At 50.3% G+C, this 18,031-nt stretch overlaps 1 protein-coding gene across 1 annotated transcript; it reads left to right on the forward strand.

Annotated features, from left to right (window-relative positions):
* The first annotated feature begins 7,240 nt into the window (after positions 1-7,240).
* LOC135820916 (uncharacterized) lies at positions 7,241-17,963 on the forward strand. The gene is made up of 8 exons (XM_065333973.1): positions 7,241-8,136; positions 9,208-9,554; positions 10,561-10,907; positions 12,014-12,304; positions 12,924-13,120; positions 15,238-15,335; positions 15,882-15,920; positions 16,984-17,963. Exons 1-8 carry the CDS (start codon positions 8,054-8,056, stop codon positions 17,130-17,132), a joined length of 1,551 nt encoding a protein of 516 aa, XP_065190045.1. The 5' UTR covers positions 7,241-8,053; the 3' UTR covers positions 17,133-17,963.
* The last annotated feature ends 68 nt before the right edge of the window (positions 17,964-18,031 follow it).

The raw sequence follows: 18,031 nt of genomic DNA on the forward strand, positions 1-18,031 counted from the left end.
ATTATTATTAAATTTTTGATAGGGCAATCCCCACAGGCCAGTATGGATGACATTGGATGTACCGGTACATCAAGGTCCAGGACCAGCAAAGGACCCATCTCCTCTCCTGTGTCTCTACCGACCACCAGATGTCTCTTACTGCTAGTGCTACATGTACATGTACTGGATGAAGCTTGAGAAATGAGACTACCAGCACTCGTGCTGTATTTTGAGTTTGTGGAGTGCGTAGTTTCTGAAATCTTGTCACCGACGTCACGGCCGGAGACTCGGAGAGCGCTCGTCGCCGCTCGTCCATGATCCAGCCTGTGACATGATAACGACGCCGGTTACGTCACGATCGTAGACGCGCGCATCTAGACGATCATGTCGACACGACGTCATTTTCTCGATGAGCAAAAAAGCATTTTGATTACTCGATCGACATGCGCGAGGTTTCAAAAGTTTTCAAAAGTCCTGACACGAAAACTGAGTGCATGCTCGATATCCACACGAAGAGCATTTTCGTTCAACAACCATCAATCGGCATCATGTTTCTCTTGGTCTTTTCTGTGTTTCTAATAATCGTGCTAGCTTGTTTCCTGTGGAAAGGCAATGGTAATATGGTGAGACGCATACTGCAGTCTGCACCCAATGCCAGCCGTGGCACGGAGCGTGCCGGTTTTCTGTCGTCGACAACAGCAGTCCTCTCTGCACAGGAGCTGCGCTATGCTCGCATCAAGTTCTTCACGCAGCAACAGTTGGGCCGCATGCACGCACGGCTGGCCAGCCTGCGAGCCCAGCAACACGCCGATACCGAGGCAGGAGGCCATGGCTCGGCACCCGACTGAAAGCCGGGCGTGCAGAAAAGCCGACGAATTTTACTCTAAAAAATGTGTTCGTCCCCAGTACATACATTGTACATGTATAATGATGACGTAGAAACAAGGGCGATGATGAGACTAGCCTGTACATGTGGTGATGCGTCATGCTGGAAGCAATGATCAGGATGTTTCAGATCTCTGTCTGCACTGCAGCATCAGCACGATCCGATGCGGTGCATGATCGTGACAACCGGCTGCAAGTCGTGCCAAGTCTGGGCCGTATGGACTCCCCAGTCCCGACAACATACATGATGTCTTCACCAGCGTACTAGTAGTCCAGGGTCGAATGCGTGCATGTGAATGTGTACAAGCCCGCAGCCGCTGGAGCCGGTCCGCTTGGCCAAACCATCACCGCACCAAGCTGGTCCTGTAGGCACCTAACACATGAATCACAACCTGCTCCCGGCTACCCTGCTGTGATCACGCACAAACTGTATGAAAAGGCTATGGTGTGGCCGGACGAATCACAACCTGCTCCCGGCTACCCTGCTGTGATCACGCACAAACTGTATGAAAAGGCTATGGTGTGGCCGGACGAATCACAACCTGCTCCCGGCTACCCTGCTGTGATCACGCACAGACTGTATGAAAAGGCTATGGTGTGGCCGGCCGGACGAATCACAACCTGCTCCCGGCTACCCTGCTGTGATCACGCACAAACTGTATGAAAAGGCTATGGTGTGGCCGGACGAGTCACAACCTGCTCCCGACTACCCTGCTGTGATCACGCACAAACTGTATGAAAAGGCTATGGTGTGGCCGGACGAGTCACAACCTGCTCCCGGCTACCCTGCTGTGATCACGCACAAACTGTATGAAAAGGCTATGGTGTGGCCGGACGAATCACAACCTGCTCCCGGCTACCCTGCTGTGATCACGCACAAACTGTATGAAAAGGCTATGGTGTGGCCGGACGAATCACAACCTGCTCCCGACTACCCTGCTGTGATCACGCACAAACTGTATGAAAAGGCTATGGTGTGGCCGGACGAATCACAACCTGCTCCCGGCTACCCTGCTGTGATCACGCACAGACTGTATGAAAAGGCTATGGTGTGGCCGGCCGGACGAATCACAACCTGCTCCCGGCTACCCTGCTGTGATCACGCACAAACTGTATGAAAAGGCTATGGTGTGGCCGGACGAGTCACAACCTGCTCCCGACTACCCTGCTGTGATCACGCACAAACTGTATGAAAAGGCTATGGTGTGGCCGGACGAGTCACAACCTGCTCCCGGCTACCCTGCTGTGATCACGCACAAACTGTATGAAAAGGCTATGGTGTGGCCGGACGAATCACAACCTGCTCCCGGCTACCCTGCTGTGATCACGCACAAACTGTATGAAAAGGCTATGGTGTGGCCGGACGAATCACAACCTGCTCCCGACTACCCTGCTGTGATCACGCACAAACTGTATGAAAAGGCTATGGTGTGGCCGGACGAATCACAACCTGCTCCCGGCTACCCTGCTGTGATCACGCACAAACTGTATGAAAAGGCTATGGTGTGGCCGGACGAATCACAACCTGCTCCCGGCTACCCTGCTGTGATCACGCACAGACTGTATGAAAAGGCTATGGTGTGGCCGGCCGGACGAATCACAACCTGCTCCCGGCTACCCTGCTGTGATCACGCACAAACTGTATGAAAAGGCTATGGTGTGGCCGGACGAGTCACAACCTGCTCCCGACTACCCTGCTGTGATCACGCACAAACTGTATGAAAAGGCTATGGTGTGGCCGGACGAATCACAACCTGCTCCCGGCTACCCTGCTGTGATCACGCACAAACTGTATGAAAAGGCTATGGTGTGGCCGGACGAATCACAACCTGCTCCCGACTACCCTGCTGTGATCACGCACAAACTGTATGAAAAGGCTATGGTGTGGCCGGACGAATCACAACCTGCTCCCGGCTACCCTGCTGTGATCACGCACAAACTGTATGAAAAGGCTATGGTGTGGCCGGACGAGTCACAACCTGCTCCCGGCTACCCTGCTGTGATCACGCACAAACTGTATGAAAAGGCTATGGTGTGGCCGGACGAATCACAACCTGCTCCCGGCTACCCTGCTGTGATCACGCACAAACTGTATGAAAAGGCTATGGTGTGGCCGGACGAATCACAACCTGCTCCCGACTACCCTGCTGTGATCACGCACAAACTGTATGAAAAGGCTATGGTGTGGCCGGACGAATCACAACCTGCTCCCGGCTACCCTGCTGTGATCACGCACAAACTGTATGAAAAGGCTATGGTGTGGCCGGACGAATCACAACCTGCTCCCGGCTACCCTGCTGTGATCACGCACAAACTGTATGAAAAGGCTATGGTGTGGCCGGCCGGACGAATCACAACCTGCTCCCGGCTACCCTGCTGTGATCACGCACAAACTGTATGAAAAGGCTATGGTGTGGCCGGACGAATCACAACCTGCTCCCGACGGCCCTGCTGTATGTGCATGTGCATCCTTTGGTTCAACACATCCGCTGCCAGGGCTGCGCGGATGTATGCACCACCGTAGTTGCTGTCGGCACTGCAGCTGCCAATGTCGAGCGTTTCCCGCAGCTGCAGCAAGCATTACTGTTACCTCTCAGCGGCTGGTATTCCCGTGTGTTTCTAAACGGCCTTGGATTGGCCCGTGCGCACCACACGCACATGCAGCATGGATTCTGCAGTGTTTGTGCCTGCTGATACATTATTATTTATTCGATACTGAAGAAGAAGAAGACTTGTGAACGGAAACATACATGCCGGGAAAAACCAAGAGGAAGAAGAAGCACCCTCAACAGGAGAACCAGATTCCTAATATGTGTGTGCGTGTGTGTGTGTATGCGGGTGTGTGTGTGTGTGTGTGTGTGTGTGTGTGTGTGTGTGTGTGTGTGTGTGTGTGTATGTGTGTGTGTGTGTGTGTGCATTTGTGTGCATTTGTGTGCGTGCGTGCATGCAATGGCCATAGCCGCATCTGGATCAGAGGAACTCAGCACAAAGCCCCCCCCCCCCCCCCCCGGCCCGCGCTCAAACAGCCATGTATGGGCAGTGTCACAAGAGTGCCGTGCTTGGGGGCAAGAGAGATTGTAGCCATGTATGCGTGTCCGCTTCTGTGTGTGTGGTGTGTGTGCATGTGTAATTTATTTCATCCGCACCCGCGCCCAGTCTCACCATCACCATCATCTTCAACCTACCTCCGTTTCTTCTTCTTCATCCGTCTCCTCTACCATGGCCACACCAATAACTGCGTTCTCATCCACTTTCTCATCGTCATGGACGAACAAGAGTCGGGCGGGAAAGGAGCAGGAAAAGCCAGATGAGTGTATTGTTAGTAAGAAAACAGCTGTGTACTTGCATTAGTTTTGCTATCCTATCCGGACTGTCTTAGTGTTTATGATGACTCGCACTCTCTGTACTTTGTCGTGCCCGCTATGTCAATCAGTTGAAAGCGTTTGAAGCTGTTTGTATTTGTATGCATAAGCCTGATTTGTGTAAACAGAAGAAACGCGTTGTTGCATTACGCTTATACCCGTAAACTCACACTTCTTGGTTTTTTTCTCTACACTTTTGTCATGTACAAAATGTATGATCACCACCTCGAATACTAGCCTTTCCTTTTTTACTTACCAGAACAGAAAATCGATTCTGCAATTACAAGTATACGCCTTTTTAAACTCTAGACACGCTCACTTTCATGGTAATAGCTGTGGCACTGCTACTGTTAGTAGCGTTAATAAAACGTTTGTCTCCAAGATTGTTTGTATCGTTATGATCATAGTAGCAGTAGCACACCAACATTATGATTAAATTCTGTTGGTATTATTACTATTTTTTATTGCTATTTTTTTATTATCCTTTCTCATAAACATTCTTTTCCGTTTGCATCCTTTCCCCCAAACCAATGAATATATACATGGTTGTGAGGAGTGCGCATCCAAGACATGCTAGAGCTGATTGGCAGGTACAAGTACGGGTAGTTGTAGAACGTCAGTACCTTTGGTCAATGTCGTGCAATGTTATCACATGAGGTACAGTATTTGTAAACTGGTGGTGTTAGTGGACAGTGTAGTGTGACTTGTATTTCCTTGGTCCTTTTCTCTTTGGACTCGGATGGAGAGCCAAGGATTAATTTATACATCCTCAGAAGTCTGCTCCAGAGCCAGGTCGGGGGAGGGGGGGGGGGGGTGTACTTGGACCCGTTTGAAAAAAGAACACCGGTGACTCGTGACCCGTGTGGGAGGATACAATGTCATGATATTCATGTCGAGAACCTTTACTGTTCTTCAGGGGAGCACAGACTGACTGGCTGAAGGCTTGTACTGGGCTCTGACCCGGTTGCAAGACTTGTGCCAGGTATTGGCATACTAACGTTAGTACCCAGTTGGTTTGAAATCTTAGAGCAGACACTGCTTGATTGCATGCTAGAGCTCTGTTGCACTGGTATGATCTCAAGCTGTGGACGTTTACACAACAAGCGTGTCTGGCCTCAGCCTTGCTTGGCTGCACTTGATCCCAGTAACACATCACCCATATGGCCATTGGCAAGAAACGACCTACCTTAGCTTAGGACATGTACTCTGTGTGTGTGTGTGTGTGTGTGTGTGTGTGTGTGTGTGTGTGTGTGTGTGTGTGTGTGTGTGTGTGTGTGTGTGTGTGTGTGTGTGTGTGTGTGTGTGTTCTTTTCCTCCTGGCATCTTGACCATGGCTGTGGAGTGTGTGTGTGTGTGTGTGTAAAAAAATGAAAAAGACCAAAAAGTAGGGATTCACTGGCCAGAAAAAGCCACTTCATAGCTGTGTGGTGTAGACCAGGCTGAATAGTGGCGGTCAATTCTTCAGCCTTGCAAGCTGTTGAATGGTGCAATCCCAGCGCAAGCTGCTATGGCTTCTGCTGTAGCATCGCTATCATCGCCTCCGGCGATGGGCGTCCAATGGTGTGTGTGTGTGTGTGTGTGTGTGTGTGTGTGTGTGTGTGTGTGTGTGTGTGTGTGTGTGTGTGTGTGTCTGTGTGTGTGTGTCTGTGTGTGTCTGTGGACACGGGGGGGGGGGGGGGGGGGCTGGTGTGCTAATCAACCAAGTTTAAGTGGATTCTACTATTTTTGCTTTTACTTACATGTAGCGTGGACCTGGACTAGTAATAATTCAGGTCTCAAGCACCATTCTATGGCTGTGTCTGGTGACAGGCAAACAAGCATATGGCTCACCTTCAGCTCAGACACCATACACAGACAATCACCATGGACAACTATGCTCACACCCGATCCTAGCCTCAGGTGCGTAGCTCATAGACATGGTCTGCAGACTGCAGGTCACCTCACCTGCGAATGCCTGACATCATCTGAGGTACTACAATCATAGTGAACATGTCATGTACAGTCAATTTGGCTAATAACGACTGTGCATATAACGACAATTCGCGAATAACGACAGAATTTTCATGCCCAGAGCAAAGTCCCATCTAACTGTAATACATATAATGAGACTTCGGGGTATAAGGACACTTTCGCGAATAACGTCCCTTTTCTGATGCCCGGCCGAGTGTTGTATAAATGCGCAAAGTTGACTGTAGGTTAAAATGGCGACTATAATTATAGCCTATAGATACAATCATGTTCACACACCACAGATATGCTAGTACAGTCACCACACCACAGATACATGTACATGCATGACGATTGTGAGCTACGTCCTTGATCCTTGCTATCTCTTACTAACTGTGCATTGCATTATCACAACAGTTGTAGTATGGGCCCCAGTGCAGTCTAGTCTGCAATCTAGGATCTCATCACACACACACACACACACACACACACACACACACACACACACACACACACACACACACACACACACACACACAGTACACTGTACAGTAGAGTGACTGGCTGCAAGGGAGTCAGTCAGTGACTGTACAGTGGCTGGCTGCAAGGGAGTCAGTCACCTTCAGAGCTGCCAGCAATACTGTAAAGTGGCCACTTGCAACCGGCTGCCAATTTCTGAGGGCCCTCTTGGCAAAGGCTCTCATTTTCAACCTTACACACTGTGTGCTCAGTCAACCAAGCTCCGTTGCTCTGTCGTGGCTGGTGAATGGTGGTTTTCCGCACATGGCAGCTAGCATGATCGGGGGAGGAAAGCTATAGCTACAGGTGGATCCGATATGCTCCCAAAAACGTCAGTCGTTCACCATGGTTCACGCCTCTAACCCACCTTCGAACCACAAAGCCAAAGCAACAAACTTACTAGCTTCCGTGATTTGATTACGATCCGAGCGTTGCTCGTGCGGAGTGTGAGCATGCAAAGAATGCATTGATGCATCTTTTACAATAAAAATGATTGCATTCACTCGGACAACATGTTAACACGTCGTCGCGTACACGGTAAAGCGACAGTGTCCCACGCAACTACTGCCTCTGTTACTTTGGCAGGAAGTCCGTGATTGGCACAACGTTGACTGCATCGTTTCAAGGCAGACTTTTTCCGACAGCATGCAGACGACTGTGTCGAAGCGACATTCAACTCGAAAGTCAGTGGTAGACACTCACATTTAAAAAGAAGAAAATTCTTTGTTTCGGAGCTTACCTTGGTCGCTCGTAACGTCGTTGTGTTGCCAGCACCACTGCCACGTCCATCACCACCTGTGACCACCACCAACACCGACTGGAGTCGAGCCCCTCAGTCACTGAGTCAGGGAACTGTCTGTCTTACTGATACATGTGTACCGCCACTAACGCAGCTCCAGCGGCCAAGTGGCCAGCTCCGGGATTCGTCAAGAACAACAACTAGATGAGTGACAGCGCATCGGACCCGCCGACAGCGGACTTGCGGAAGTTAGAACGCTGCAGTGGTGGGCACTGCTAGTCTTCTGGTATCTGTGCCTCTCACGGGTTTTCCTACTGCCCGAGCTGAAGGAGCTTGCCTGGACTGAAGTAGAGGCGACTTGGCCTTGGTGCTCATGGTGCGAAGACCGCTAGCTCACGCCAACCCGACCTGCTGAGGAACTCGACCCACGGGGCACGCGATCCGGCAAGATCAGTCAGAAGAAATTTCCGGGACGAGAATTTTGTTACGGTCGCTCGCCGTCGCACAGTCAATCCGTCCCAACTGTTACAAGAGCCTCCCTAACCGAACGGAAAGGTCATCGCAGAGGGCTGCCTGTCTTGCAGCCGCTAGTTAATTGTACTACAAGCACTCGCTAGCGAGGATGACGAAGCTGTCACAACTCCACCTGTCGGCAGTCGCGGCGGCTGCATTGGCTGTGCTTTTCCTGGCGAAGGTCGCTTTGTGGTAAGTGTGTGTCGGTACAGTTGTGTGCTTGTCGGACCAGTGACAATGCTGCCAGCCTTCCGTATTTCTCCGTATTTGTGCGGAAAATCACTCCTTCGTCCGCACTTCGGAATTAGAGCAAAATGACACGGAAAATTGAAGAGGATCGATCGGCTACGAATTTGTATGCATAAGCATGGCAAGCGCAATCTCAATGATGCATATCCCTGTGTCAAAGCGAGTGTATGCCGTTCTTTGACTACACGTACGTAGCAAGAAAAATCAAATCGTGGTGCAAGTCACATAATTATGGTTTTCCAAAGGCGCAGTACGGAAAACAGACCCAGTTGCAACGTAACCGTTGGTTGGCAGCTAGGCCTCCGCGGAATATGCTCGTATTTTTACCGATAATTCCTTTGAGCATTGCTCAAATGTTCGACCGATTATTCCCGTAATTCCACCAATAATTCTCACAATAATGCTTTTTTTCTTCCCTTTTTGCAGATACCGTACTGCGTACGGTTTTTTTGCCACTTGTACGGGCAAAAAATCACGGTTCGCGTGAAACTCGGCTGGAAGCTTTTTTTCTTTCTTTTTTGAAATACCGCGGGCGATCAACTCATTCAGGATTACAAGCTTTTGGTACAAATCAGGGTGTTATAAAATGGAAAAAAAATTGAAAAAGGGGGGTGGCATTGCTCAAATTTTACCGATTATTCCACAAAAATTGCCAATAATTCCCGTTTTAAAAATCACACCGATAATTCCCGAAATTATGCCGGCACATTCCGCGGAGGCCTATTGGCAGCTCTGTTCTCCGTATCATTTTTACCTCTTTTACGTTGATGTAGGAACCTTGTGGATACAGGTACACTGTACTAGTTTAGTACTACGGTGGATACCTGATGCACTAGTACTTTCTGCAATACATTTGTGTCGGAAGCGTTGCCTAATTTTGGTCAAAAAAGATTGGAATAAAAACCAGTGGGCCCATGAAGTGTATGTGTGTGTGGGGGGGGGGGGGGGTACCGATTTTACGACCCTTGGCAGCGCATTGTAATGATTCTGCTCTGTGCTTCCTCTTGCTTCCAGCACTGCCAGTGACTCAGACGCTGGTTCTGCTGCCCTGGGCAACGACCAGACCAATCAGGCGGCGGCGCAGGCAAGCATACCTGAGTACGTCAAGCTACTCTACAATCGTGTCCAAGACGGTGCTGGCTATCGCTACGCGTCCATGGCATCTCCCCATGCGGCGCGATTCCGCTTTGCCTCGTCGAATGCCGACGGCGATGACGACGAGGTCATGTTCTCACGGAACAACGACGTCACCGATCCGATCGACGTGCCCAGCACGGACGACCAGGAGATCTGGCAGCCATTCCAGCGCGAAGAGTCTCAGCTGAACGAAGGCGCAAGCGCGGTTTTCTTCACCGGAACCGGTAAGCAGCCTGCTTGACAAGTAGAGTGGCCGGTTGTCTGCTATCTGGCGTAGTATAAAACGCATCAAGATCTGGAATGCAAAACCTTCTAAATCCACTCCATCACGTTCCGGATAATGGCCAGAAAAGGATTCATTTTATTTGCGGTTTGTATCTAAATCCAAATTTGGGTTCCAGTTTTGCAGCGTTTTGAAATGGTTCCAGTCAGATTTCAAGTCAACTTTTGCCATGTGGCGCTGCGAGACCTTTTGATTACACTGAGCTGAAGTTTGGCGATCAGCGGGTTTGGCATCTCAGGTCTTCACATGTACTGCTACTAGTAGCTAGAACTTTAGTGTGAATGTGGTCTATAGTGATGCAAACTAGAGCCGAACCGTGACTTTGAGAGATTTGAGCACATTGCAGTCGGTCTTTGCTGACCACTCAAGGGGTCTCCCAAAGGTGGTCCCTATGTAAAAGTGGCCCTTGTGTACAGGTGGTGTCTGCAACGTACTATGCATTTGTGGCGTCTCTACGATTTGGTTGGATGGACTGTGGTTCGGTGAAAGGTTTACACGACGCAGAAAGCAGCAGCAGCAGCAGCAGTTGACCTGTTCCAATTGCCTGAAATACAATATTTGAGAACCGTTCTGCGTGTGTATCTGTGCGTGCGTGTGTGCGTTCATATGTGTTGTGTCTGTATCATTGTGAATTTGTCTGTGTATGTGTTTGTCTGTGTATGTGTTTGTCTGTGTATATATATATATATGTGTGTGTGTGTGTGTGTGTGTGTGTGTGTGTGTGTGTATGTGTTTGTCTGTGTATGTGTTTGTCTGTGTATGTGTGTGTATGTGTGTGTGTGTGTGTGTGTGTGTGTGTGTGTGTGTGTGTGTGTGTGTGTGTGTGTTTGCATGCATGTGTGTGTGTAAGTGTGCATGGTGTGTGTGTGTGAGTACATGTCTGATTGTACATGTGCATGCATGTGTGTTTGCGTGCGTGCGTGTTCACAATGCACCCCTGCTCACAGTGACATCGCTCCGGTCTTCGGACGTCGTCCCAACCGGCGACGGCAGGAGTGCGGAAACGCTCTGGGGAGATGGTGGCGGTCATCAGGCACTGGATGTGTTCGACTTCAAACTCCGCAACCAACGTAGCAACAGAAACGGACCCGTCGACTTCCAATCAGCGTACCTTGACTTCTGGTGGCAGGGTCTCAACGTCACTGATGACGCTCTCGTCGGCAATCTCCTGCTGCAGTTTGAGCTGGATCTGCAGCGTGGCTCACGCCGCCTGCAGACGCTGATCAAGTCGTTCCCGCTGTCCAACCTGCCGCGTGGTAATTGGCTGTCGGTCGACATGACGACGGCATTGCAGGTACAAACGGTGCTCTCGGGGACAGTCGCTGCACCAGTGTATACTCTGTACTTGTGTCCGCATCACTGTCAGGGGCACTGGACCCCTTCTTGGGGGCCCCCACCCCTTCTTGGGGGCACCACACCTTTTTGAGGAGGGGCTGCCACCCCTTCTTGTGGGCAGCCTACCTTTTTCGGGAACCCACCTCTTCTTGGGGACACCCACCCCTTCTTGGGTGCACCTCACCCCTTTTCATGACACCCAATATGAGCTCAAGTGTAACTTCTCCTTGATGACCGATATGGCTGGTAACTAAAACGACTGACATATAGGCACACCTGTAAGGAGACGGAGAGGAGACAGCAATTTTGTAACGAGTCAAGAGAAAAAAAACTGAATCAACATGCCAGTACATAAATTTCCATAGGGATAACTGGCTTGTGGCAGCCAAGCGTTCATAGTGATGTTGCTTTTTGATCCTTCGACGTCGGCTCATCCTATCATTGCAAGCAGAATTCACCACATGTACTTTATTCGTATGAAGAAAGTGTTGACATGTCGATTCAGCTTATTCCCTTTGTTGCCATGATAATCACAATGGCAAACAATATTTTTGTTTTGTGTACTCACCCCCACCGCTAGACGTTGCATCTTCCGCTGGATATACTGTGTGTCAGCGGTCGTCGTGAGTTCCCTCGGGAGCGGAAACAATACTACCCTTTTCACGATGTTGTGATCTGCACCGTAAACACACACACACACACACAGCCACCTGGACATGGTTGTGTAGGGTGTTGAGCAGTACATTCCCGATCCCAGCGTACTCACATGTACTCAGGGGCGTCGGACACGGTACGGTCACTACGGTATTGACCGTACCACTATTTGCCCCAAGTACCCTGTAAATCAATAAAATGCACTGATCTGGGATCTAAATTTCCAAAATTTTCGCCTCAGCCACCACTCCCCCACGAGTAAATTGTACTTCATATGGCTGACCGTACCACACTAAAATACCTTCCGACGCCCCTGGTACTACTCACGCCTTCCATATTCGGCAATGCGCAATGAGCTGATATACTCTTTTTTGCTTTGTTTTGCTCCTGTGCTTCTCCAATGTTGTTCAGGTGTGGCAAGCGTTCATTAGCGATTCAGAAACGACTGCAACCGTCACCACCACGGGTGAAACCGCCGCGCTGAATGAGCTGGCTTTCTCGGCGTTCATTGTTAGCCGTTACGCCGAAGATGATGATGATGATGCGGAGGAAAGCGAGCAACGGTCTTCTCCTCTGGACCTGCATGCAATGCTGGTTGATGAGGACCGTCAGCCTGTGCTCACACTGATTCGGAACAACGGCGCTGATGACGAGGAGCAACTTGAGCTCAGCGAAGCTGGCATTGAATACCTTCATAGACAGGTAGGGGGTAGGCGAAGTTTGCCAGGAGTGAAGGGAGCATGCCGATTACGTGCCACTGACGTGTTAGGGTCGTACTGTACAGGCAGAAAATTTCGTCGGTCAATAATTTCGTCCAACTCCAAAGAAAGGGAGTTGGTCTGGTTGTAAATTTTGTCCATGGATCATACAAGTGTATAGAAAGGGTGGACAAATCAACATTAGTCCGGCATTTAATTTAGTCCAAAACCTCCTTGGACGAAAAAGACGAAATTAATTTCCAGACGAATATTTCTGCTTATACAGTACTCGATACTCGCTAACAGTTCCAGAAAGTACTTATCAAGTACTGAAACGGTATTAGCGATCACCGTGGTGTTTGCTGTGTGCGCCTTCTGTGATTGGCTGTCTCCATGGTTATAGTCATGTGACCTAATAGCGATCACCATGGGGTTTGCTGTGAGCACGTATCCACTGTGATTGGCTGTCTCCATGGTTATAGTCATGTGATGTAATAGCGATCACCATGGTGTTCGCTGTGTGCACGTATCCCCTGTGATTGGCTGTCTCCATGGTTATAGTCATGTGATGTAATAGCGATCACCATGGTGTTTGCTGTGTGCGCCTGCACTTCACACTGCAGGAATTGGAACACAGTGCGGAGCGGAGACGACGCTCCTCAGACTCCGACGATGCCGACCTGAGCTGGGCGCCGGGGCAGTCCTGGTTGCCAAAACGACGCCGCAGTTGTCAGCTGTTCCAGTACTCGGTGCCGAGTGACAAGTTCCGCAACAACATCATCCAGCCGCAGATGATCCCGTTAAATATCTGCCATGGAATGTAAGTACATACGGGGGATAAGGGGGAAGGACCCAAGGGACAGGGGATCAGGGGGAACGACCCATGGGATCGGGGGATCAGGGGAAGGACCCATGGGACAGGGGATCGGGGGGAACGACCCATGGGATCGGGGATCAGGGGAAGGACCCAAGGGACAGGGGATCAGGGGGAACGACCCATGGGATCGGAGGATCAGGGGAAGGACCCAAGGGACAGGGGATCAGGGGAACGACCCATGGGATCGGGGGATCAGGGGAAGGACCCATGGGACAGGGGATCGGGGGGAACGACCCATGGGACAGGGGATCAGGGGAACGACCCATGGGACAGGGGATCGGGGGGAACGACCCATGGGAACGGGGAATCAGGGGGAAGGACCCATGGGAACGGGTGATCAGGGGAGCGGGTGACCAGGGGGAAGGACCCATGGGACCAGAGGGGGGGGGGGGGGTGCTCATGTCGCAGACGCTTCATGTTTAGGTTTGTGTATGATAATACGAGCACAATGTACTTGTAGTGAGTTTGTGCCTGATGACATGGGCAGGGGCAAATTGGTCTCGAATGCGTAAGAGAAGAACTTGTCGTGTTTCCAGTTTTCCACATCAACATCATTGTCGTTGTACAGCATGTGTGTTTGTGTGGGGTATGTGCTTTTTGTCTGTATGGGTGCATGTGTGCGTGCGTGCGTGCATGCATGCGTGAGTGTGTGTGCAGTGTCTGCTCTAGGCTTGTAGGACAGCCGGGTACACGTGTACCTGGCGCAACCATTTCAACCGGGTCGGAGCCGGGTACACATGTACCTGGCCCTGTCTCACCAGCCGAGTCACATGCTTCAACTGGTTGGTTGGTTTGTTTTAATTCGGACAACAAATGGGAACTAGGCACAATGATATAAAGGCGAATGGATAAGCCGCATTTAGAAAAGAGAGGACAGGAATTAGAAAATTACGAAAGAAGAAGAAGTATTGGAGTCTGACACATACAAGCCATGTAGTCAGTCCTTTCAAAGTTCGAAAGTGTAAAGTACCAACCGGGTCACAGATGACCCGGTACTATATTTTCAACCGGGTTCAAGCGCCGCCCAACCGGGTGGATTACCCGGCTCACCCGGCGCTGGAGCAGACACTGGTGTGTATGTGTGCGTATGTGTGCGTGTGTGCGTGCATGCGCGTGTGTGTGTGTGTGTGTGTGTGTGTGTCTGTGTGTGGACGTGTCTTAAAGGGGAAGTTAAGGCAAAAATTAAAATTTCACCAGTTGTAGTCTTCGGGGTGCTGAGTCGAATGGTCTTGGTCCGAGAAAGCTGAGACGCTCCCTTCCTACTTAAATCCCAACCGAACTCGCGCACTTCCACCGAAACTGGGTGACTGCGCCCTACTAGATGGGGATTTGTATGCAAAATGTCACTAAAACCGCCATTAATTTTGGTTCTTATAAAAGCACGGATGACCGCGATTGGCCCATATGTTGTAGTCTTTTGGACGCTGAGTCGACTTGTTTTGGTCCGAAAAGGCTGCGATGCAGCGTTCCTCCTTTATTCCCAATCGAACATGGTTGAACAAGCGGTCACGTGCTCCTGGGTGCCCAAATCACCTGGTCACCACGCCAGCAGGCGACAACTTTCACACCAAGGTTCAACTCGAGTTCAACTCCAGTGACAGGACTGCACCCACAAAAGGTCAAACAGGCTAGTAAGTTGTACCCAGCAGGCACGGTGACCAGGTGACTGGCGTACGCAGGAGCACGTGACCGCTTGTTCAACCATGTTCGATTGGGAATAAAGGAGGAACGCTGCATCGCAGCCTTTTCGGACCAAAACCAATCGACTCAGCGTCCAAAAGACTACAACATATGGACCAATCGCGGTCATCCATGCTTTTATAAGAACGAAATGGCGCTTTTAGTGACATTTTGCATACAAATCCCCATCTAGTAGGGCGCAGTCACCCAGTTTCGGTGGAAGTGCGCGAGTTCGATTGGGATTCAAGTAGGAAGGGAGCGTCTCAGCTTCCTCGGACCACGACCATTCGACTCAGCACCCCGAAGACTACAACTGGTGAAATTTTAATTTTTGCCTTAACTTCCCCTTTAATTAAACTGTCGTATCTCCGTGTTGTTAGGTGCAAGGTGCCTTTCCATGACTACTTGAATGCGTCCACACACGCCACTCTAGCCGCCGTCTGGAAGCAAAAGTCTCGCATGTCTCGAACCCAACGAGGTGAGAGTGCCTACGCGTGCACAAACACGTGTTTGTGTGTGTGTGTGTGTGTGTGTGTGTGTGTGTGTGTGTGTGTGTGTGTGTGTGTGTGTGTGTGTGTGTGTATAGACACATACGCGGTGCACTATATCGTGTAGCTTGAGCAGACTGTATGGAGTAAGGTTGAAAAACAAGCAAACAACACAGGGGCGTCGGAAGGTATTTTAGTGTCGTACGGTCAGCCATCTCAAGTACAATTTACTCCGGGGGGGGGGGGGGGGATGGCTGAGCCAAATATTTTGGCAAATTAGAGCCCAGATCAGTGCATTTCATTGATTCATGGGGTACTTCATTGAATCACGGGGTACTTGGGGCAAAGAGTGGTACGGTGAATACCGTAGTGACCGTACCGTGTCCGACGCCCCTGCCATGGTTTGTGAATGAACATACTTATCCACTAGGGCCACTACCCTGGTGAAATATGCTTGCTTTTAGAATGCATCACTATGACAAGGTGCAAATATCGCTTTGCTCTGGTTTCCGTGAATCGGTCTTTCTTGTGCTCAGCATCGCAGTCTGAAGACACGGCTGGACCCGAATTGCAAGGTAAGCCACTGCAGAGCATGTCTCACACACACGCACGCACGCACACATACGCACGCACCCCCCCCCCCCCACACACACTGCAATGGAGGAGAGATATCACATGTAGCCGTTTTATTTTAACCTTCCCGTGCGCTCATGCATCGCACGTCACACTAGAATCACCATAGACACCAGCCAATCATTGGTCGTGAAGAGTGTACAACATTTCCTGATACAGTGCTGATTCGGGTGTGCCGGTATGGCGGTGTGGCGGTGTACCTGTTTCAATTATCGATGCTTGGATGATCGATGTTTAGATTATCATATTAGATTATCCCTGTGCGTTTTTGCCGGCATTTGCACCATGATGGTTTGTGGCGATCTTGTAAAAATTAAAAAAAAATTATCGATGCCTGGATGATTGCTGTTTGAATTATCGATGTTTGGATGATGAATATTCCCGTTCGATTGACTTTTGGGCTGATTGCGGCTCTGCCAATTCAGGGTTCTAGCCAGGTCAAAATAGTAGCGGGGGGGGGGGGGGGAAGATATGGGAAGCAGTTACTCTAATTTCAGAAATTGTCGGTGCTCAGTATTTTCGGTATGAGGGCAAAAGGCCAGGTTAGGTGAACAGAAATTGTAGGTACAGAGAAGCAGTTCCCTATTGGATTATGCGTGTTAGTGTTTGTTCGGTGTATTGAAATTTTAGGTATGAAACAGACGCACCGAAAGTACCGAAAATAAAAGTACACCGAAAATTTGTGAAAATACAGTACCCCGTAACACATTTTTCCATTATCCAAAATTGTCTTGCCATGCCAACATGCAACGTGCAGGGCGAACCCCCAACTTCACCCAAGACAAATGTGCCTTTATGAACTCTATAGTAGTGATTATCGGACTGCATTTCGTTGAATGGCATGAAACAAAACACAAAACAGGCAAAGAGTGGGGGGGCACTTTTTCACAGGGGATGCGCAAACAGATCAGGGGGACGCTGCGCCCCCCCCCCCCCTAACCCTCTTTCCCTAGAACCCTGCAATTGTTTTCCATTTTTCTGAACTGTTGCTGTTGTTGTGCACAGGTGACGAGCGACCGAAGCCGCAGACCGAATGCGTTGCGGTGGGCTTCAAGCCGCTTCACCTCCTCACCGTCCACTACCACGAGGAGAGCACGAGCACGAGCTTGGAGACACTGGCCGACCTGGAGGCGGCGGCGTGCGGTTGTCGTTGACGACCGCACGACGGCGGCGAGGAGAAACCATGGCTACCGGTTGACCCCGCCCTGGCTGGCTGGCCTGCACTGGAATAGATGTAGCCGAGAGAGAGAGAGAGAGAGAGAGAGAGAGAGAGAGAGAGAGAGAGAGAGAGAGAGAGAGAGAGAGAGAGAGAGAGAGAGAGAGAGAGAGAGAGAGAGAGAGAGCGCACACACGTTGTTCAAGTAACACACACGGTGGACGTAGTGTACACACGCTCCGCAGCCGCCTGCCTTCCACTGGCCTCGCACGCGCGCGCGCGCGCGCAATCACTCATCACTCCACTTAGTGAGTCGCTCACTGGTGACCGCTGACTGCACTGCTAGCTATTTGAATGGAGATTGCGTCGCGTAGTAGAGGGTTGTGATGGCTAGCGTGTGCGCCCTCGCCTGTGACCCAACGCATGCCGCATACTGGCCTGACGCCTCGTCCCATCATGCTATGACTGAGAACATGATAATCTGTATAACATAATATCATCACTTGATCCGCGATCTCTCATTATAACTTCATGAGCTGCTAATAAGAAGAATAGCGTTTTTTCTCGTCGACCTTGCATTCATTATATTAATGGGTGTATTACATGTACATCATGTGACGCAGCGGCGAGCCTCGAGAATAGTCCGGTCATGACTTTAGTGCCACGCGTGCCGCTGTAATCCTGAATCAGAATGCATTTTTCAACCACTAGCTCCTAGAACTAAGACTTCATGGCTGTAGGGTATGATTTTAACGTTAACTCCATGGGCACATGCGTCTTGTATGACATCCTATTTCACTTGATCCGCGACTCTCCGATTCTCTTGTAACCATGGTAACTCCGAGGCTGCTGTCATGTTTCTCTCTGCACTCACCGTGCATGCACACCGGCACGCAC

Source organism: Sycon ciliatum, chromosome 7 (genome assembly GCF_964019385.1).
Source record: "Sycon ciliatum chromosome 7, ocSycCili1.1, whole genome shotgun sequence".
Classification (NCBI taxonomy): domain Eukaryota; kingdom Metazoa; phylum Porifera; class Calcarea; order Leucosolenida; family Sycettidae; genus Sycon; species Sycon ciliatum.